General features: G+C 37.8%; 1 protein-coding gene across 1 annotated transcript in view; it reads left to right on the top strand.

Moving 5' to 3' along the window:
- Positions 1-22,740, top strand: part of LOC150104181 (WD repeat-containing protein 17-like) — a 243,105-nt gene that overhangs the window by 181,757 nt on the left and 38,608 nt on the right. Inside the window, exons 14-15 of the mRNA XM_090396419.1 lie at positions 8,417-8,542; positions 20,532-20,690. Coding sequence (XP_090252545.1) covers positions 8,417-8,542; positions 20,532-20,690 — 285 coding nt within the window. The remainder of the gene's footprint in view (positions 1-8,416; positions 8,543-20,531; positions 20,691-22,740) is intronic.

The raw sequence follows: 22,740 nt of genomic DNA on the forward strand, positions 1-22,740 counted from the left end.
AGCTTTTTGGAAAGGAAAGGGTACCAGAGATCAGATCCTTTGTCTTACACATATCATTGAAAAGTATAAAGAATTTAGACTCTCTATGGTAATGTGTTTCATAGACTACTCCAAAACTTTTAACTGTGTTCAGCATATGAAATTGAGAGAGGTAATGAAATTAATGGGTTTTCCTCAACACATTATCAGGTTGATAGCTAACTTATGCAATGAGCAAGAAGCCACAATAAGAACAGTTGTTGGATTCACTGATTGGCTTCAGGTTAGAAAGGGAGTTAGGCAAGGATACTTACTTTCTCCTCACCTGTTTAGTATCAATGCTGAGGACATCATGCATGTAGCTCATCCAATGCATAAGACAGGAATTAAGATAAGTAGTAGATTGATCAGTAATCTGAGGTATGTTGATGATACAGTACTCCTTTGTAATGACAAGGAAGAACTAGGACGAATCCTTAACAAAGTGAATGAGTTCAGCAAAAACAGAGAATTCAGTTCATTCCTAGCATGTTCTAGAGAAACATGTGTACATTAACTGAGAAAGAATTGCAGAAGTCAACAAGTTTGAATACCTGGGCTCCATTATTAATGTGAAGAATTGCTGTTTGGGAAATAACTAGGAATGTCTAAAAAAACAGTCACAGACTTGTCTAAAATCTAGAAGGATAGATCTATCTCCACAAGAACAAAGTTGAGGATTCTGGATGCAGCTGTTTTTCTAACAGTGACTTATGGATGTGAGACTTGGAATTTAAAGAAGTCTGATAGGAAAAGAGATAGTTGCTTTTGAGATGTGGTGTAACAGAAGGCTATTGAGGATATCACATACTGAAAGGTGGTCAAATGGATGAGTGCTAGAAATATCGGCAGAATTGTAAGGCATCTTAAAGATATCGACAGAAGAAAGCTGAAATACTTTGGACACATTGAAAGGATAGAAGGAAGACTTCTCAGAACAGTAATAGAAGTTAAAGTTCCTGGAAAAAGAGGGATAAAAGTACCTGTTCTATGAGATAGCTCGATCATATGTCTGGAGTGACTGATCTTCAGAGAGTTGAAGCTTCCAGAAAAGCATAGGACAGGACCAACTTGTGAGGGACTGGTGTGGAACATCCCCAAGGATAGCAGTGACTACACAGCAGCTAATGATGTCCAATGAATAGATGAATAAGTATGAATGGGAATTAAAAGTTCTTTAACAGTCTGTTGGCTGGTGTTAGTAACACCAAATAAAGAACAGGTTGTTTAAGTATGATAATATATGATGGGTAAACGTTAAAGGAAGTAGAGAAGATGAGAGATCTAGGAGTGATGGTGGAGAAGGAGCTGAAATTCAGGGCCACATTGCACAAGTTGTGAAGACATCGCATTGGATAATGGCAATGATGTTGAGGACCCTGAAATGCAGAAATAAAGAGGTCATGATGCCATTATATAAGTCCTCATATGGATTATTATGCACAGATTTGGTTGCTGAGTTTTTATGGTTACAAGAATATGTTAGAAAGGGTCCAGAGAAGATTCACAAAGGAGGTGTTAGTGGTCTTTGGAATGTGGAGTATGAAGACAGATTGAGAGAATGTAAGTTGCAGAGCCTTGTGAATTGGAGGAAGAGGAGGGATATGATTGAGACATATAAGCTTTCCCCCGACTGCATGTACGTACTCGACCTGATTTAACTTTTGCCCAGAGAAAACAAAAATGCCAACTCTGAAGACAACCAGAAGAAAAATGCCAAAATGGAGATAACAGTTGGATCATAGACTACAAACAAACCAAACTAGTGCAAAAATCAAGTGACACCACCAAGGACCAGTATGCAGGCACTGCATAGGAAACATACAAGACCCTTCGGTCGAATCTATGCCTCGAATCTATAGACATACCCTGCTAGAGAGCACCTAACCTGGAATCCCCCCAACTTTGACATTCTTTGGTTAAAAATATCCCTCTCCCCACTCAGTCAAATTCATCTGCTGTCTCTATCGTTCCCCTAATACCAACCGCTCTGAGCTCTTTAATTTGCTCTCCTTAAAAGTTGATTTTCTCCATTCTCGCTCTCCTAACCGTGAAATTATCCTCCTAGGTGATTTTAATGTCCATAACACCAACTGGCTTTCCTCTTCGAGTTGTACAGATCCTGCAGGCAGAGGTGCTGAAACATTTGCCATCACTAACAACCTTACACAAATTGTTCACAAGCTGACCAGAATACCAGATAACATGAATCACTCCCCTAATACCCTAGATCTCTTCCTTACCAATGACCCTTCCAAAAATGCAGTGAATGTAGTGAGCCCCCTGGGTAATTCTGACCACAACCTAGTGCTCATCCCCCCCCCATGAAACAACACTTACACAGTCACACCGACACAAGAGTAGTTTAGCATTATAAAAGTGCAAATGGGACAGTCTCCGAGGACTACTATGCTTCATTCCCATGGTCGGACTATTGTTTCCGGTCTTCCAATCCAAACGTATATCATCAAAGTAATCCTTACACTTCTCTGAACTGCTGTCTCCTGTCTAAACCTTGGTTCTCCAAGAAATGTGCCAAGGCTGTACAAATGAAAAACCAGGCATACCACAACTGGCTCAAATCAAGAACTCCATCCTCCATCAATGCCTATACTGAAGCCTGAAACAGATGCAAGAAAATTATCAATGCTTCCAAAACAGAATTTGAATGGGCAAAAAGTAGGAAACTTGCAGCCATGCCTTTTGGTCTCTTGGCAAAGCAATTGTCTTAACCTTTTCCCTACACTATTCCCATCCACCCCTATCATACCCAGATGGTTCAATTGCAACATTATCCACAGAAAAAGCTAATCTCCTGGCTTCACACTTTGCCTACAATGGCAAATGCTCCAGTCATTCCAACTGCTATGCATACATTGCCCTGTGTATCCTTTTGCCAGAAAGAGATCATAAGCCCGTTGTCTAAATTAGACACAAAAAAGGCTCCTGGCCCTGATGTTATTCCTCCAATTTTCCTGAAGCTCTGTGCATCTGAACTGACTCCTATCCTATGCTGTCTGTACTCTCTCTCTCTCTCGCTCACTCTTACTCCGCTGGCATATATCCCAAAACCTGGAAATTGGCTTATATTCAACACTTTCCTGAAAAGGGTGACAAATCGCTGCCATCTAACTACCGCCCTATCTCACTCACCTCAGTCCTATCCAAAGTGATGGAGAAAACCATCAATTCTCAACTCCTACTCTACCTTGAAGGTACCCAACTATTAAGTGACCACCAATATGGATTCCATCAATGCCGATCAACAGCTGATCTGCTGTCATATATCACCTATCTCTGGACAAATGCCATGGAGAAATTTGGCGAATCCCAAGTGGTCGCACTTGATATCTCTAATGACTTTGACCGGGTCTGGCACAAAGGCTTACTAAGCAAACTCCCATCATTTGGCTGTCTCGGGACTTATGTAGATGGATTATCAGCTTTCTTTATGGACAAGGACTGTGTGATAGTAGACGGCTCCCTAGCCTCTCACCATCCAATTAATGCTGGGGTCCCACAAGGTTCAGTTCTCTCACCAACTCTCTTCCTTCTGTATATCAATGACCTACTTCAGTTGACCTCCAACCCAATGCACAGTTTTGCAGATGACAGCACATTTCACTCCTCCCTTTCATTTGATAAACCTTACCCTCCATGACTCACTTCAACCCACAGAACATCAACCACAACTTCTCTTAACTCTGACCTCCAAGCCATCCTCCAATGGGGTTCAGATAACCTCATCAACTTTAACACTAGTAAAGCCCAGTTCTGTCTTATTTCCCACAAAATAGAACCAATTTCCCCCAGTATTATTTTTGATAACACTCAAATTCCCAGGCAAGATGAGATTTCCCTTCTCGGAATTATCTTGAAATCAGGCCTCTCCTTTGTAAACACATCATAACCATTGCATCCTCAGCTTCCAAAAAAACTAGGATTTCTTTTTTGCTCAAGACATTACTTCACCTCTAAATAGCTATTAACTTTATACAAATCACAAATCTGCACAGCTATCAAATACTGTTCTCACATTTGGAGTAGGGCTCCTGAAAACTCCCTCAAAATGCTTGACTCAATATAGAGGAGAGCAATTAGACTGATAAATGACCCATCTCTTACCAACTCACTCCCCTCACTTTCACAGAGTCTTTGCAATTTGTATATTCTATAAATATTTCCATGGGAAATGTTCATCTGAAACAGCATCAATAATTCCCCCACTCTGTACTAAGCCCATTGGAACACATACAACTGCCACCTAACATCATTTCACAGTACACCTTGAAATTCACAGATCAAGGGGGTTTCTTTTCCTCCTCCTTCAAGCAAGAAAAAAACTGTACATGGCAAAATGATTTTAAGGAATGACGATGGTAAGGAGGTCACTGAACCAGTCGATATAGTGGAGTTACTGAGCACGCACTTTGCAAAAGTATATCATCCAGGTGGAGACATTTAAAAAATGAAGGAGCCATTAGTTTATACGGGAATTGTGATGAATGAAGTGGAGGTAAATAGTCTATTACAGAACCTTAATGTGAATGCATCTGTGGGATTAGATGGTATACCGGCACGGGTCTTACGTGAAGTGGCTAAAGAATTATCAGTGCCCTTGACTATGCTGTTTAATCTGAGTCTCGGGTCTGGTTTAATCCCGAAGGTGTGGAAAGAAGGGGAAAATAGTTCCGCTGCATAAAGGAGGATCCAAGACTACTGTTGCAAATTACTGACCAATCAGCATATCAGGAGTCGTTGTCAAGGTCTTGGAGAAAGTAGTCAAGGGAAAAATACAGGAATGGATTGATGAAAATGAGATACCGTACAGGGGCCAGCATGGCTTTGTAAAAGGTAGATCATGCCTGAGTAACTTGCTCAAGTTTTATAACAAGGTGACGGCTGAACTGGATAAGGGAAATGGGTTTACAGTGATACTGCTGGACCTCGCAAAGGTGTTTGACAGGATACCACATGGAATTCTAATCCGTAAACTACAACATATGGGAATGAATATAGGGTTGGTGAGATGGATAGGTGGGTGGTTGATGGAGAGATATCAAAGAGTGGTTTATTCAGGAGTGGAGTCCAAAAGATGGCCTGTGACTAGTGGGGTGCTGCAGGGTTCTGTTCTTGGACCACTGCTGTTTAATCTGTTCATTAACGATATAGGGAAGGATCTAAGTGGAACAGTTCATTTGTTCGCTGATGATGCAAAGTTGGGGAGGGCGATAGTGAATGCAGAAGATGTCAAAGTCTTGCAGGATGACTTAGATAGATTGGAGTTCTGGGCTAAGGAGAATGGATGTCAATTTAATGTGACAAAATGTAAGGTTATGCATTTAGGGATGAAAAGATTAGCAGCAGTATATCACATTGGTGGAACTGTATTCCAGGAGATTGACGAGGCCAGGGATTTGGGAGTGTTGGGGGGATAGGAAGTTGAAGTTTAGGGGGCACATCGCAAAAGTGGCTAAATCAGCTCATCAAAATAACTTGGTTGCTGAAAAATACTTTGACAAGCAGAGACAAGCAAGTTATTGTTCCTCTGTATCGAGCCTTCATTAGACCTCATCTCAACTATTGTGCCCAGATTTGGTCACCTCGGTTCCTTCTTGATGGGGAGGAGGTGGAGAGGATCCAGAGGCGAGTGACTAAGATGATAGCAGGTCTATGGAATGAACCATATGAGAACAGGTTGAAGATTTGTGGGTTGCAGAAACTGGTTGATAGGCGGAAAAGGGGAGATATGATTGAGACATTCAAATTGCTGAAAGGATTCTATAAGATTAATTCAGAGGATATTTTTGAGATCAGAACTGGTGGTGAGAGAACTAGGGCACACCTATGGAAGCTGGGCAAGAGTGTGGTTAGCAGTGGTGTTAGAGCTGGGTTCTTTACTTTTAGAGTGGTAAATGAGTGGAATAAGCTGCCAGAGTCTGTTGTGGGTGCTATGACAGTGAGCGAGTTCAAGGCAAGGTATGATAGATACTGTGAGAATGTCGTATAGTTGTGTGGACATGATGTTTAGGGCCTCCCTCGATGAGTCTAAGGACTCCCTGGAGTAGCCCGAAAATAATAATAATAATACCTGCTACTGCTATACTGTGAAGCAGTCTTCCCCCGATGTATTTCCCAAGGAATACAATATACAGGTATCCCTTGCTTAACGCGGTTTTTTTTAACGTGGATTTGATGATTACTGCAACGAAATTAATTGCAGCAATCCCTCGATATATGTGGCATGCGTTTTGATTAACGTGCCTTTAAATTTACCACGCAAAATCATGCCATGCTACGAGGCTTCTAGCCTCGTTGTCATTCAAATTCTCTTAACGATCCATGTGAGAATGTGAAAGTTTTATTTTTCCCACCAAATACGTCATTGTTACAACCTATGGACATGGGAGTCATTGCAACTTTCAAAGCCTATTTTCTTAAAAAAACATTCTCAAAGGCAGTAGAAACAACAACGGGAGAAAATGCGATTACGCTCCACGAATTTTGGAAAAAATTTAATATTAAACACGCAATTGAGAACATTCATGACTCGTGGGAGCAAGTGCCTTCTAGTTGCATGAAAGCTGTTTGAAAAAACCTTCTGCCAGAATGCGCTAATGACTTAGGTTGTTTTCAAAATCCTGTGAACAACATGGCAAAGAAATCGTTGCAATTTGGTGAAGACCTCGGTTTTGATGGTTTGATGCAGAAGATGTTAAAGAATTATTGGATTCAAATTCAAAAGATTTCAGTGACAACGATCTTCTTGAAATTGAACAACACACATATGAAGACAATGAACAAATGGAATGCAAAGATGAGGTTCCAAAGGAAATAATAGTCAAAGAACTGGATGGAATATTTTACCATTTAGAATCACTTAAGCAGCAAGTATTGGACAGGGATCCAGATGTTAATCAAAGAATGCTTGTTTGCCGAGGTCTGGAGAGTCATTTTGCTTATTATCATAGAATTTATGCCTGTAAGAAAAAAAATAAAACTGTTCAAACGACTCTTTATAACTTCTTTTGATTAAAAAAAAATTGCAGTAACTAATGTAGGTACAAGCAGTTATTGAACATTTACCTTGCATTCATTTTTTATCTTTCCTAAAAGAGTACCATATAAAACGAACTATTAGTACAGTAATCGATCGGGGACGAATTGTACTTTTTACCATTGATTATTAGATTTGATTAATGCAATTTTGGTATACGCAGTAACATCGAGGGATTAATTAACCGCTTTAATCGAGGGATACCTGTACAGGCTTTTAAATCGAATGTCAACAAGTTTCTCCTTTCCCAGCCCACTACCCATATACAGTACTAAAGTACTATACATTGATTAGCCAACCTCTTGTATATGGGCTCAACATAAAAAAAAAAAAAAAAAAAAAAAAAAAATACTTCCCACAATGAGTCTCTGACTCCGTGGAAGTCAGATGTTAATAATAATAATAATAAGTAGGAAGTCAGTAACTATATATCACAGTTGTCATTGAATTTTTTTTCTTAATGTAATTCTAAAAATTATTATTGATAATCTGCCATAAAACAAATCTTTGATATAGCACTACTGATAATCTCGGCATCCACAATAATCCCTATGAGATAAACATTGCATGCCAAAAATTCATGGGAGCCATGAATATGATAAAAAATTTTAAATATATATATACACACAAGTTCTCATTTATGGACATCAACTATATTATTCCATGGAAAGATGTAATGATGGATTCTTGATAAATGTGGTTGGTGATTAAATTAATAAATTCTCTAGCTAAAATTTCAGTTTTAAAACAATTCATTTATATATATATATATATATATATATATATATATATATATATATATATATATATATATATATATTCATATTTATATATATTGACTATAACCGAGACTAGAATAACAATTAAATTTATTCAAAACGCAACATGTTTCATTGGATTGTCCAACTTCTTCAGGCGTGGGAACATGGAAAGCAAGTAAACACTATAAGAAACATCGTATCACTATAAAACGACTATTACAAAATCAGTTAGCTTTGAACTGTAGCTACAGTTCAAAGTTGCTTTCTATGTTCCCACGCCTGAAGAAGTCGGACAATCCGATGAAACATGTTGCGTTTTGAATAAATTTAATTGTTATTCTAGTCTCGGTTATAGTCAGTATATATATATATATATATATATATATATATGAACATATCCCAGTACCGAGTTAATACTACAAATTGCTATATATATAGATAGATAGATAGATAGATAGATAGACAGATATTTGTTTATTCTTTCCATTTGAGCAGTATATATTAAATCTATAATTATTAAGTTTGATCATTTGTTGATGAAACATGCTATATTCCCTTTATTATATTCCATTGTTCATAGCCACCTGCTGGTGTAACAAATATGTGGGACTTAGTTCAATTTTTACAAGGCCAGGATGTTTCTCAGCTTTCCACTTCATATAAGAATGGTATTGTTCACCAAAAACATCTGACCAAATTAAAAGCTGTAAGTATTTGAATGTAAGTATTAAAAACACATCAATTTCTCACACTTTTATTATTAAGATTTGTTTTTATTCACTTCTTTAATTGTTTTAATTTGAAATCTTATAAAGAAGTATATCATTGACACTCAAAATTGTCCACCTGCATTTGGGTACATTTTTGTAACAAAACTTGTTGTATAACTTCAAATTTATTTGATTGTGTTTTATGAGCTCTTAAAATTTTATTCGGGAATCATTTACATTCAAATACAGTAAACTAATGAAGAATTACATAAAAAAATACAGAACAGAGTCAATGTCTTCAAATTTATGTTCACAATAAAACTCATCCAAAACCTAAGTTTTGACATTGAAGTAAGATACTAATTAGAGTTGAACATAATAATTAAACATAACTAACAGTCTGCGAAAGGCAAGATTATATTCAGATTTTTTATGAGGTAGCAGCGAAAAAAGGCTAAGTTTTCGTTATTATTTATTCAAGTTTTTACTTGAAATTACAGGGAATCTAAGCTAGATATGATGAGTAGTCTGTGGGTAATTTGTAGTTCAGGAATGCGTACTTAAATGTAATATTTCAGTATAGTTTGTAGTATTCTTTGTGCAGTGTTTAAATAATGGTGCCAGCCATTTAAACACTGCACAGTGAATACTCACATTATTTAAACACTGCAAACTGAGTGGTAACTGCAGCTCAGTTTGCAGTGGACCTGGTGATAATCCCAATGGCTTATCACCAGGTCCACTCCCATTTAAGGACTCCATTTTACACTGCATACCACAGGATTTTGTGGTATGCAGTCTTGTAGCATGTACACATCCTGCAGTTAGATAAGTGGTAGGTGAAAGATTGGGGAGTTCGTATCTGCAGAATATGTAGAAAATGGGAAGAACTTTGGGATTTAGAAATTAGCATAACAGACCTTGGCAGTGTTATGCCAGAAACAGGTGAATACCAACTGACAGAGATGAATAACATGATTGAGAGTGAGGAAAACAAGCAGAATGTGAGTGAAAAAAACAAAATAGGGAGTGTAGTAGGTTTGAAATATTGTGAAGTTTTTGAAAATGTTTGAAAAGTGTTAATTGGGAGGATGAATGTCAATCAAGAGTAGGTAGCTTGCAGAGAGAGTGAGATGTGCTGAAAGAAGAAGTGGACTGTATCAGGAACGAGTTGAGAAGCCTGAAAGACAAGATTAGGTGACCGGAAACAAAATGCAGAGTGATTCAAAGTAGGAGTGAGAGAGAGTTATGGGAATGATAGAAGGGGAGAGAATAGGAGACCCAGTAAAAGAGAGAGAGAGGGAATGAGAGAAAGGCGACGCAGTGCTGGAACCAGGGATGGAGAGATGACAGGTAAGTAGGGGAACAAAAGAAAGTGTTAAAGGAGAGAGAGTAAGGGATGCAGATGAGCAAGAAAGAAACAAAGTGGTAAGAGATGTGATGTATGGAGACTCGATGATCCATTGTGTACAAGACAGAATGTCAGAGGAGTGTTTGTCTGGTGGAATGATGAAATGATAGATAATGTGACTATGGCAATTAATCAGAGTGAAAGGGATGGATGAGATGATTGTCATGGTATTCACGAATGACTTGAGAGGCAGTGTGAATCGGGTGGCAAGCAATCTGAGTTTCATTCTTTAGGTTGTATGGAAGAATGCTGAGAGAGGGAAGAGAGTGAGCGTGTTGCCCAGGTATGATAATGCAGAGCTGCAGAGAAGAGCATCAATAATGAATAGGGTGGATGGTAGCAGAGGTGGCCTCTTGTGGGAATAGGTGCTTGGGAGAAGGGGAAATAATAATAATAATAATATTATTATTACCCTAAGACCCCCATGGAGTAAAAGACTCATCTAGGAAGTTGGGAAATCCTGAGTCGAGTGGAGTCTGGAGGGATAATGATAGGTATAGAAACAGTGACAGTGCCTTGATTCTTTATACTAATACCAGGAGTATCCAGAATGAAGATGAATTGGTCTGGTTGGAGATGATGATCTCTGTGACATGGTTGACAGAAAGTGATATACTGACAGGAATATAAGTAGCTGGTCACAGCATTTTTTGACAGGATAGAAAGAGCAACAAAATGGCAGAGTACTGCTTATGATAAGTGATGACTTATGTCCTCTCACAATGGATAATTTGGATAGCAATGTCACTAATGGTTTTGAAAGCATATGGTGTGAGGTTAGAGGTGGGCAGGACATGATATTTAATGGGGGTGTTGCTATAAGCCAGGGACCATACAGGATCTGGAATATCAAAGGGAAAGGAATGTATGTGGAATTATAGGTGATTATAATAATAGTCTTAGATATCAGCTTGGAGCAGTTCCATGAATGGAGGAATCATCAGTGCTTGGGAACTTGTGAAGGAATATTTATTAGCAGCAATAGCAAGTTGTATATATACTGCAAGTGAAGAAGAGAACACAATTTGGTGTAATGTGGATGACAAACAATATCAAATGGGAACTGCAGGTAAAAAAGGTTATAGAAGATATATAAGGAGAGTGGTGGAGATCAGATGCATGAAGAATATGAGACTCAGGCTAGGAGAATGACTAGCATGGTAAGGAAGACAAAACTGGAATATGAGAAGAGATTGGCCCTGAGATACAAAGAAAATCCTAAGGAATTCTTTCATTATTATTATTATTATCTAAAGACCCCATAGAGTCAAAGACTCATCTAGGAGGTCCTTTTGTCATACACAGCTCATCATACCATGCCTTAAATACACTCAAATTCTCTGCAGACACCACACTCTCAGGCAAGGCATTCTAATCATTCATTATGCAACTAGTAAGAGGAGAAATGATTGTGGAAGAATGATATTATTGAATAAAAAAAATGGGAATAGAGCTACTGATGCAAAGGACATTGTAGAGTTGTTCAATGAACACTTTATTGAGGTATTTGATCTTGGAAAATTAGGTTTTAATCAGTGGCGACCCGTGAAGCTTTAAACGGGGGTGCTGCCTATACAAAATAATTTTTAAAAAAAATTTTTTTTCCAAATCAGTAACCAATTTGTTAATAAATTGGTTACTAATTAGAAACAAAATAATTTTTTGAAAATTATTTTGTATCGGCAGCACCCCCACTTAAAGCTTCACAGGCCGCCACTGGTTTTAATACTAGAGGGATAGGACAAATATGAGGTTTAGAAGTGAAAGAAGAGAGAGTGTGTTTCATGCTCTGGATGTCAATAAAGCGATGGAACTGGATGGGATTTTGCCATGGATTTTGAGTGTGCTAAAGAACTGACAGCTCCATTCACCTGGCTTTTCAGTAGAAGTCTGGCTGTGTGAAAGGTGCTGCAGTGGAAGAAGGGTATGATAGTGCCATTGCATAATGGCAGTAACAGACTGGAAGTGTCAAACTATAGACCACTTTGTATTTCATCAGTAGTTGTTATGATTTTGGAGAAATTAGTGAGGAATCATTTACAGCATTGGGCACATGAGGGTAATGTTATCTATGAGAGACAGCATGGATTTGTTAAGGGATGCTCTTGTTTTAATAATATGATTGCCTTTTATAATAAAGTGACAAGAATAAGTTTAGTTTAATCCTTTATCCAAGTGTGAGCAAACAAAGTTTGCACCTGAAAGTATCTTCAGGACTGGGGTAAGGTAGTGCAACACCAGGCAACTCGTTGCAAAGGTGGAGAAAGCTCTCATCACTCCTCAGTATCTCCCATAATGCAAAGCACATCTCCTTGCAGATATGTGTAATGCTATGCATTAAGGCAAGGGCAACTACCCATACCGGTTTCGACCTTTATTGAGGTCTCGTCAGTTAGGAGATACTGAGATAGGAGTGATGAGAGCTTTCTCCACCTTTGCAACAAGTTGCCTGGTGTTGCACTACCTTACCCCAGTCCTGAAGATACTTTCAGGTGCAAACTTTGTTTGCTCACACTTGGATAAAGGATTAAACTAAACTTATTATAGTCTAACCAAGTGAAAAATAAACTCTTAACATCTTTCTCTGAATCCAGAGTAATTTAATAATAAGGTTGCACACCCTTTGGCAACTTCTATAGGTTAGGATGACCTCTCATTGCTTTCCTAATCAGTAACCAATTTGTTAATAAATAAATCTACAGATTTATTTATTAATAAATTGGTTACTAATTAGGAACAAAATAATTTTTTGAAAATTATTTTGTATCGGCAGCACCCCCACTTAAAGCTTCACCTGCCGCCACTGGTTTTAATACTAGAGGGATAGGACAAATATTGCTGGGCCTGGCTCCCACTGACGAGACCTCAATAAAGGTCGAAACCGGTATGGGTAGTGGCCCTTGCCTTAATGCATAGCATTACACATATCTGCAAGGAGATGTGCTTTGCATTATGGGAGATACTGAGATAGGAGTGATGAGAGCTTTCTCCACCTTTGCAACGAGTTGCCTATTGTTGCACTACCTTACCCCAGTCATGAAGATACTTTCAGGTGCAAACTTTGTTTGCTCAGACTTGGATAAAGGATTAAACTAAACTTATTATAGTCTAACCAAGTGAAAAATAAACTCTCAACAATAAAGTGACAAGAATGGTTTTTGAGGAAAAGGCATATTCTGCCTTTTTTTAAAAAAAAAAAGGCATTTCACAGGATATCACCTGATAAGCTGATATTTAAGTTGCAGCACATGAGTGTAAATTTCAGGTTAGTAAACTGGATTTGGGATTGGCTGTCTGATCAGTATCAGAGAGTTGTGTATAGGCAGTACTGGGACCTGTATTGTTTAAACTTTATATCAGTGATGTTGTCAATGGATTGCAGTGCTTCAGGGATATTCAGTTGTTTACAGATTATGTGAAGCTGGGAAGGGTTATTAATAATCGTGCAGATGTAGTAGCCCTGCAAGAGGATGTAAATAAATTCAACAGATGGGCAAATGAATGGGTGTGTCAGTTTAATTCAGCTAAATGTCTAAAATGTCTGAAAGTCTTGAAGTTTGGGATACATTGATGGGAGGCTGCATACTCTGTTTGAGAAACTGTACTGGAGGAAGTGGGGAAGACGGGGATCTGGGAGTGATGATTAATAGAAACCTGAAATTCAGTGAACATATATAACTCAGAGGATTGCTGCAATACTGAGAAAAATGAGATATTATGCTCAAATTTGGCCCCCCCAGGAATTGAAGTGGATAAATTAAGAATGGAGAGAATGCAGAGGTGGATAACAAAGATGATATCAGGACTGTACAATGTTAGTTATGAGGAGAGGCTGAGAGAATGTGGATTGCAGGGTTTGATAAGTAGAAGAAGGAGAGGTGATGTGATTGAGACTTTCAAACTGTTGAGATGAGGTAGTTACATTTAGTGGAACAGGGGAAAGGAGTGAAGACAAGGGATCATTCTTGGAAGTTGTGATCAAGAGGATAAGGAGTGTTTTCTTTCCTGAACAGTATGATTTGCTTGCTGTATCATTAGAGCATGAAGAAGATAAATTGATATAGGCTTACTCCTGATGGCATTCCAAAAATGGTCCCACTATATGAGAATCCACTAGTGAAAAAAAAAAATAAGAATAATAATAATAATAGAATGTGTGTTAGGAGGAATATGCCTCCAGACCCATTAATAGATGGGTTTAATATCTCCATTCCTACACAAGAAGATAAAACATTTAATATACCTAGTGCTGTAAGTCCCCAGTTTGTTGACATCTTGGATATTTTTTCTGAAGAAGAAGAAATGATGGATGCTGCCATCCACAGTTTTCCAAATCCAAGGCCATTGTAGAAATGTTTCATTATTTATTTTTGCTGGCATTATGTAGCTTCCAATTTTGCAAGGTCTTGTTTTCATTGGCCTTGCAGAAGTATAAACCAATATGCTTTTTGCAGGAAACATACCTGTAGCCCAGTGATGATCCAGCATTATAAAATGTAGCCATCATTCATAAGGACAGGGGATGGAACTAACCATAGAGTAGTCACTATCTTCATTGGCAACCATACCCCCCATCAGGTATGTTTTATAACAGTAACAGTATACTGCATCTACTTAACTTCTAACAGGATGACCTTGGTGACATTATGTTGCATTTACCATGGGGGATTTAAACGAACACAACACTTTATGGAGTAGTGCTCAAACCAACATCAGAGTAAGAGTTATTGAGCATTTGCTTGACAACAATAATTTCTCTCTCTCTCTCTCTCTCTCTCTCGAACACAGGATGCAATACCTTCTTCCATATACCTATCCACACATTCATTGCCATTGACTTCACTCTCTCTGCTCACTCTTCCTCCTTCCACTATTTAAGTGGAAAATTAACAACTTATTCAGGAACAATCATTTCCCAGTGATTACACTTTTTTTTTCTTTTTTTTTGCTTGGACAACCATGTACTACATTACGAATATCTTTTTCTTCCTTATTGTGATTTGATTCTGTGACACTCAGCTCATCTATACAAGATGCCAGAGGATGTGTTTCTTTTAATCACGTTTTATCTAACTGAATCTTCCAAGTTTGATTGGGAACCACACTCTCCTAAGGAGTTCTGCAAAGTCCAGTTTTAAGTTTGATGCTTTCCTACAATCAAGGTTAATTTGACAACCAAATAACTTTGCCATCTTCATGTCATTCATGTAATATGAGGGTCATAGAAAGACCACTACAGCAAGCCATTGACCATCTTTCAAAATGAGTATGCATGAATGGGTTAAGATTTTCCAAGCAGAAAGTTTGTATGCATTTTTTGAGATGAGATGCAGACATGGTCTTCATCTCAATTTAGAACTAAAACTAGGACACACTTTAATTTCATTTTCACCAGAAGTCAAGTTCTTGGAACTTGTATTTAACAAGAAACTTAGTTTCTTTCTTCTCATACAGCATTTGCAAGATAAGTGCCATAAAGCAATGAACATCCTTTGCACTCTATCTTCCATCTCTTGTGATGCTGACAAATGTTCTTTGCTATGATTGTGCTGTACACTGATTAGATCCAAACTTGATTATGGGTTCCAATTCTGTGCTTCTACCAGAGAGAGAGAGAGAGAGAGAGAGAGAGTATCCTGGAATGGTTGGACCCTATCCACAATCAAGCTATAAAAGCTGCAACTGGAGCATTTGAACCTGATTATTGAGGCAAATGAACCACCCTTATTGCTTTGATGTCAACAGCTGTCTCTACTATATGCTATCAAAATAAAATCCTTGCCAGACCATCCCATGTGGCCAACTATTTTTTGCCTGAAGTGGGAGAATTTATACAACAGTCATTAGACTACCATATAGTTCTTTGATTTGCAAACAAATCACTGATGTTTTAGAAATTAGGCTTGATAGTATTGCACACAATTACCATCAAATATACTATTGCCTTGGCATTCATGTTATTCAAATGTCCACTCAAACATCCACTCCTCCTCCTGTTGTCTTTTGGCAGCTCTTTCAAGCACATAGAATGGAATACTCTGATGTGGTGCCTGTCTACACAGATAGTTAAAAATCAGAGGCTCTATTGAGATCTTGTGCTGTCTTCCCAGACAAGTGTTATTGCTCAGATCCCTAGAGTGTAACATCTTCACTACTAAGCTGTTATATAGTTTGCTTTAAACTATATGAGATTGCAACACTACCAAAGGTGCATTTAAAAAGAGATTCACAGAGCTCCCTACAAGCAGTAAGAATTCAAGAACTGCAGAAACATCCAGCACTCTCATTCCACATGATCTCTTCAGTTATAGAAGCTACATTTGGACATGTGCTTCAGTTAGATCCCAAGCCACATTATGATTATGGAAAATGAGGCTGCAAGTACTGCAGCTAGGTCAGCTCAAGTTTTCACAATCTGCCTGTCCCTGTTCCTATACACCGATTACAGGTAGACCATAAGACAGAAGCTTTTATCCCAATGGTAGTCATCATGGAATAGAGAAATCAACAACAGGCTCTATCAAATTAAATTGTGGCAGTCTAGTCTACATAGGGACAATAAAGAGGAAGTTGTTCTTACTCGGCTTTATACATGATATAGATATCTTATGTGCTCCTTCCTGTTGAGGGATGATGACATGCCTATGTGTAAGTTGTGTGGTACCAGATTAACCATAATTTACATTTTAATAGACTGCCTTCATTTCGTTAATGAATGCATTCACCATTTTAGTCATAATCATTATCTGTCTGAGGCCTGAGCCCTATGTACTCGACGAGATTTTATCAGCTTCATCAAGTGTTATTTCTGTTTTTATTTTATGAAGCATTAATATTTATTGCCTTATATATGTTATATTTCCATGTTTAAATTTTTAGAGAGCATTAATATTTATTGCTTTATATAGATTATGTGCATGTTGTATATATTATTGTTATTATACAGGTATCTTTCAGGAATCAGAAAATATCATGGAAACTCTATATTCACACAACACCTATCACACCTCTCCTTGCACTCATTTCCTGACAAAACATTCACAACCATCTCTGGCAACCTATTCATGTCTCTCCAAGCAAAAAACCTACCCCTAACACCCTTACCATGCTCTTATACAATTTCCAGGGATATCCCTTGTTCTCTTAATTCCTGCCATGCACTGAAAAAAGCATTCAATGTTAATTCTGTAAAATCCCTTTAATAACTTACATGCTTCCATCATGTCCACTCTTTTTTTGCCTATCAGTAAGTTTGTGAATCCACAGAGTCTATTCTCGTAGGGAACATTCCATAGACCTGTCACAATCTTCATCACTCACCTCTGGATTCTCTTCACCATGTCTTCATTCTCATTGAATTCATATAACTAGATCTGTATACAGTAGGCCAGATGTGGTCTTATTAAAGCCTTATAAAAGATAATAATGACCTCCCTATCTCTGCTTGTCAGTATGTTCCTCAACAACCACTTAATCTGATGTGTTTTGGCCACTCTTGCAATAGGGTCCTCTGAACTTCAACTCCCTGTCCACATTCACACCAAAATCTCTAGCTTCATCAGTTTCCTGCAGTTCATTTCCATCAGTTATAACATTGTGATCTCTTCCCAGAGTGCATCACCTTAAACCAGTGTTTCTCAAACTTCGGATATCTGCATACCCCTTAAATTTTCATTATTACTAAGTACCCCTTTATCAAATTATAAATAAATAAAGTATATTTCATGAAGTATATCAGATAGTCTTAAAGATAAATATTTCTTTACTTCATTCTCCCAAACTTAGAGTATAAATGTGGAAGGAATATTTTGATATATGACAAGTGGGAATAAAATGTAAGGTTACCTCTTGGAAGTTGGCAAGAGTGTAGTTAAGAAGAGAGTGAGAACTAGATTTTTGGAGCACGGTAAATGAGTGTGTTGTCAAAAATGTTCATGATTGCTTCGTCATTGAATGAGTGTAAGATAAGCATTGTGTGAATATAGCCAAGTATGGACCTTCCAATGACTCTTCAGTCTCCATGGACATGTTCATATAATAATAATAATATTATTAATAAGAGAGAGGAATGAGGGTTTAAAAGTAGTTACTAATGATGAACTACATTTTTACGTGTATATGAAAAAAATTTCATGACCACTGCCAAATGTGGACATAAATTTATTGCCATATATATGCAATTTTTCCACAATGGAAAAATTGCATATCAATTTTTCCATTGTGGAAAAAAAGACTATCAATTTTTCCAAATCTATTTTTTTATGTTTATATCTATTGTAGCACATGAAATATTGCTGTGATTATCACATTGACATTGGTCATTAATATATAAATTTATTGCCAGCATACTAATAAATTATGCTACACAAAAAATGTGTTATAAATTTTGTACATATTACATTGTGTGTTTTTTTGCAAAAGTTACAAATTTCCTAAGGATGTAGTTAAGGAATTAATGTACTGAATTCCACACTGAAATGTCCACCCCGAATCGCGATTCAGTTCTCACAATGTCGTACCATGCTTAGCACCAAGTGATTCAGGAGTTCTTGAGGCAAACCAGCCCACTCCTCCTTCAGAGCAAGAATAAGTCATTGTTTGTTTTCTGGAGGGAATTTCAAGCAGCAGTGCATCTCCCTATTGCATTCCAAATGTGTTCTATGGGGTTGAGATCTGGGACTGGTCACTCGATTCAATTAATAGCCTTGGCCTGCAGAAGTATCTTCACTGCTCATGTATGATTTGTTGTGGCATTGCCATTCATAAAAACGAATTCTTCACATACAACACCACAAAACAATTAAACACGATGTTGAAAAACTTTGTTGCAATATCGTTCACTAGTCATAGTCCCTTTTGCAGCACTTGTGGCTCAGTGCGTCCATTAAGCAAAATGCCTCCCCACCCCATGACCTATCACTGCCATATCTATCCCTTTCAAGAACATGGTAAGCCACTTTCATGCCAGATCAAGTGTTGTCTAGAATCAGAGTAAAGAATAAAATGACTCTCAATCTGTACCGAGTACATTAGCCCATCGGTGTCTTGTCCAGTTTTTATAGATACAACACCACTGAAAACATGCTCTACAATAATCTGTGGATAAAATGCAGACTTTGGGAAAATAGGCCTACTTGTCACAGTTTTGTTGAGATATTCATGTATCTGTTCTTGAATGGAGCCAACTTGCAAGCTGACTTGCAGTGGTGCGATTACATTTTGCTGTTATATCCAAAAATCTGTCTTCATGCTCCATGGTAGAGTGAGGGTGACCTATTAGCAAATGTTTGGAACACATTCCATTGGTTTCAAATGCTGCCCAGAGCCTGGATACAACTTTATGTGAGATTCCAAACTCTCTGGCAATATTAGTGATTTTGCAGCCTTCTTCAATAATTCTTCCCCACTTGAAATCATCTAGATGATGTCTTTGAAACATTACAAGACATCCAAGTTTGCAACATTGTTCCTTCACGAAAAGAGCTTCCTTCAAACACAATTTGCTTATCACAGCCTTTTGCCTTTTATCCTGTGGGGTGTTACCACATGTCCCCTTTGTGAATGATTCAAAAATTTGAATGTATACCTGCTTTATACACAATATTGTCAGTTATACAAATTTTCACAAGCTGATTCATCTGAATTTGTGTTGTAATCTTCAGAAATAGTGTTCGTCCTTAGGTTTTGGACAAAATTGTATTCACAGCAGTATGTGATTTATGTTATTATTAAATGGGAGGGCACCACACCATACAAGATCTGCAAACTACACAATTCACCATCAGCACTATATCATCTACTGCCAGCTAATACACTACATAACCTGTCATTCATAGTACTACACTATGTGGATAAATACTTAAGAAAAAAGCTATTTAATGAAATATTCTGTCCCTGTGGTTAGCCTAGTGGCTGTGCGCTTCACAAGCATATGCCTGGGGAAGGAGTATCCTAGGTTTGATTCCCATCAGTGACATGTGGAGCTGAAAGATCTTCCTCAGCCATAGCCAAGTTAGCTGGTCTTGGGCGTGGACAGTAGAGTTTTTTCTCCAGTTTATCCTGGGGTTTTTCATCCCGCAAAGCAGGCAAACCGGCCTTGAGAACTCAACACTACAGGACATAGGATGCACCGGGGCGTAGGGCTGACCACCTTATCCTGTGAACGGTTTGAGGTCCGATATTTAATAATCCTTCAACACCGCAAGGTAAAAGAGGGTAAAAGGAAGATGAGCTGAGATGAAATATTCTAGGTGGTGAAATTATGATGAAATTAAGCTTCTCTCGAGAGAGAAGCTTAATTTCATCATAATTTCATCACCTAGAATTTAAAATTTAAACATTTTAAAAAGAGCTCTCCCATGTTAAGTCCTCGGAGGCGTTCTGTAACAATAATCATGACAATAATAAGAATAATAAATATTTTCAAAAATCACATTTTCTATTTTATTTTTATTTATTTATTTTTTATAACTGATCCACACATGAAAGGTTCAAGACCTTCAGCATATCAGTACCGTGTATGGGCAAAATTCATGTTCATTTATAATTCATATGTTGTATTGTGATTTTTGTAGTCAGAAGCTCAGGAAAAGGAATTAGTAAAAATGACTCGATTTGGTGGAGGTGGACTTGGTGCACCAAGTAGAGAAGAGTGTTTGCACTCTGCTGCTGACTGTTATCTTGCAATAGGAAACTTGAAACAATACTGTGAACTTAAAATAGAATTAGGTGAGGTAAGCAGTATGTACATGATTTCATTAATTTTAATATTGATTAATTCAATGAAGCTGATGCATTAAACTCAAAAAGAAAGTCATCCCATAGCTGATCTTATTGAGAGTTACTAAACGTTCATATATGATTATTATATAATAATGTGGGTTATTTTCATTATGACTGCATTTAGTTTTGCATCTGAATGCAGTCAAAATTTATTGTTTAAAATTGCTGTATATGCTGTAACAAGTTTTATAATAAATAAAAAGTTATATATAGTTGATATGCAATTGACAAAATTAATTACTTGATTTATAGATTCAGAAATCATTGAGAATTTCAGTATTATTTTCAGTCCTCCATGGAATTGCATGACTAGTTATAGGAGTCTACATGTTACATCTGCTCTACATACTACACACAGACTGTCATATCTTGCCTTTAATTCTTTCAGTGTCATCACATTCCTGACTCTCTGACAGTACATTCCACTCCTTCCCCTCATCATATTCAAAAACTCTATTTTCTTTATTTCCTTATTATGAGGTATTCTTTATGTACCTTCCAAATATGCCCTCTAATTATTATTATTATTATTATTACGGGCAACTCCAAGGAGTCCTTAGACTCATCGAGGGAGGCCATAAACGTCATGTCCACACAACTATTCGAAATTCTCACAGTATCTATCATACCTTGAATTGAACTCGTTCACTGTCATAGCACCCACAACAGACTCTGGCAGCTTATTCCACTCATTTATCACTCCAAAAGTAAAGAACCCAGCTCTAACACCCTTGCTAACCACACTCTTGCCCAGCTTCCATAAGATGTCCCCTAGTTCTCCCACCACCAGTTCTGATCTCAAAAATATCCTCTGAATTAATCCTATAGAAACCCTTCAGCAATTTGAATGTCTCAATCATATCTCCCCTTTTCTGCTTATCAACCAATTTCTGCAACCCACAAATCTTCAACCTGTTCTCATAAGGTTCATTCCATAGACCTGCTATCATCTTGGTCACTTGCCTCTGGATCCTCTCCACCTCCTCCCCATCAAGAAGAAACCTAGGTGACCAAATCTGGGCACAATAGTTGAGATGAGGTCTTATCAAAGCTCGATACAGAGGAACAATAACTTGCTTGTCTCTGTTTGTCAAAGTATTTTTCAGCAACCAAGTTATTTTGATGAGCTGATTTAGCCACTTTTGCGATGTGCCCCCTAAACTTCAACTTCCTATCCCCCCAACGCTCCCAAATCCCTGGCTTCGTCAATCTCCTGGAATACAGTTCCACCAATGTGATATACTGCTGCTAATCTTTTCATCCCTAAATGCATAACCTTACATTTTGTCACATTAAATTGACATCCATTCTCCTTAGCCCAGAACTCCAATCTATCCAAGTTGTCATGCAAGATTTTGACAACGTTTGCATTCACTATTGCCCTAACCAACTTTGCATCATCAGCGAACAAATGAACTGTTCCTCTTAGATCCTTCCCTATATCGTTAATGACCAAATTAAACAGCAGTGGTCCAAGAACAGAACCCTGCTGCACCCCACTAGTCACAGGCCATCTTTTGGACTCCACTCCTGAATAAACCACTCTTTGATATCTCTCCCTCAACCACCCTCCTATCCATCACACCAACCCTATATCCATCCCCATATGCTGCAGTTTACTGATAAGAATTCCATGTGGTATCCTGTCAAAGGCCTTAGCAAGGTCCAGCAGAATCACTGTAAACCCATTACCCTTATCCAGTTCAGCCGTCACTGTGTTATAAAACGTGAGAAAGTTACTGAGGCATGATCTACCCTTCACAAAACCATGCTGTCCCCCATACTGTGTTCTATTTTTATCTATCCATTCCTGTATTTTCCTCTTGACTACTTTCTGCAAGTCCTTGACAACGACTCCTGATATGCTGATTGGTTGGTAATTTGCAACTGCCGTCTTGGAACCTCCTTTATGCAGTGGAACTATTTTCCTCTCTTTCCATCCCCTTTGGATTAACCCAGACCCGAGACTCGAATTAAACAAAATGGTCAAGGGCACTGACA

The sequence above is a fragment of the Typopeltis vanoorti genome, chromosome 8 (assembly GCF_054136105.1).
Source record: "Typopeltis vanoorti isolate ZY-2024b chromosome 8, IOZ_Tvanoo_1.0, whole genome shotgun sequence".
Lineage (NCBI taxonomy): Eukaryota > Metazoa > Arthropoda > Arachnida > Uropygi > Thelyphonidae > Typopeltis > Typopeltis vanoorti.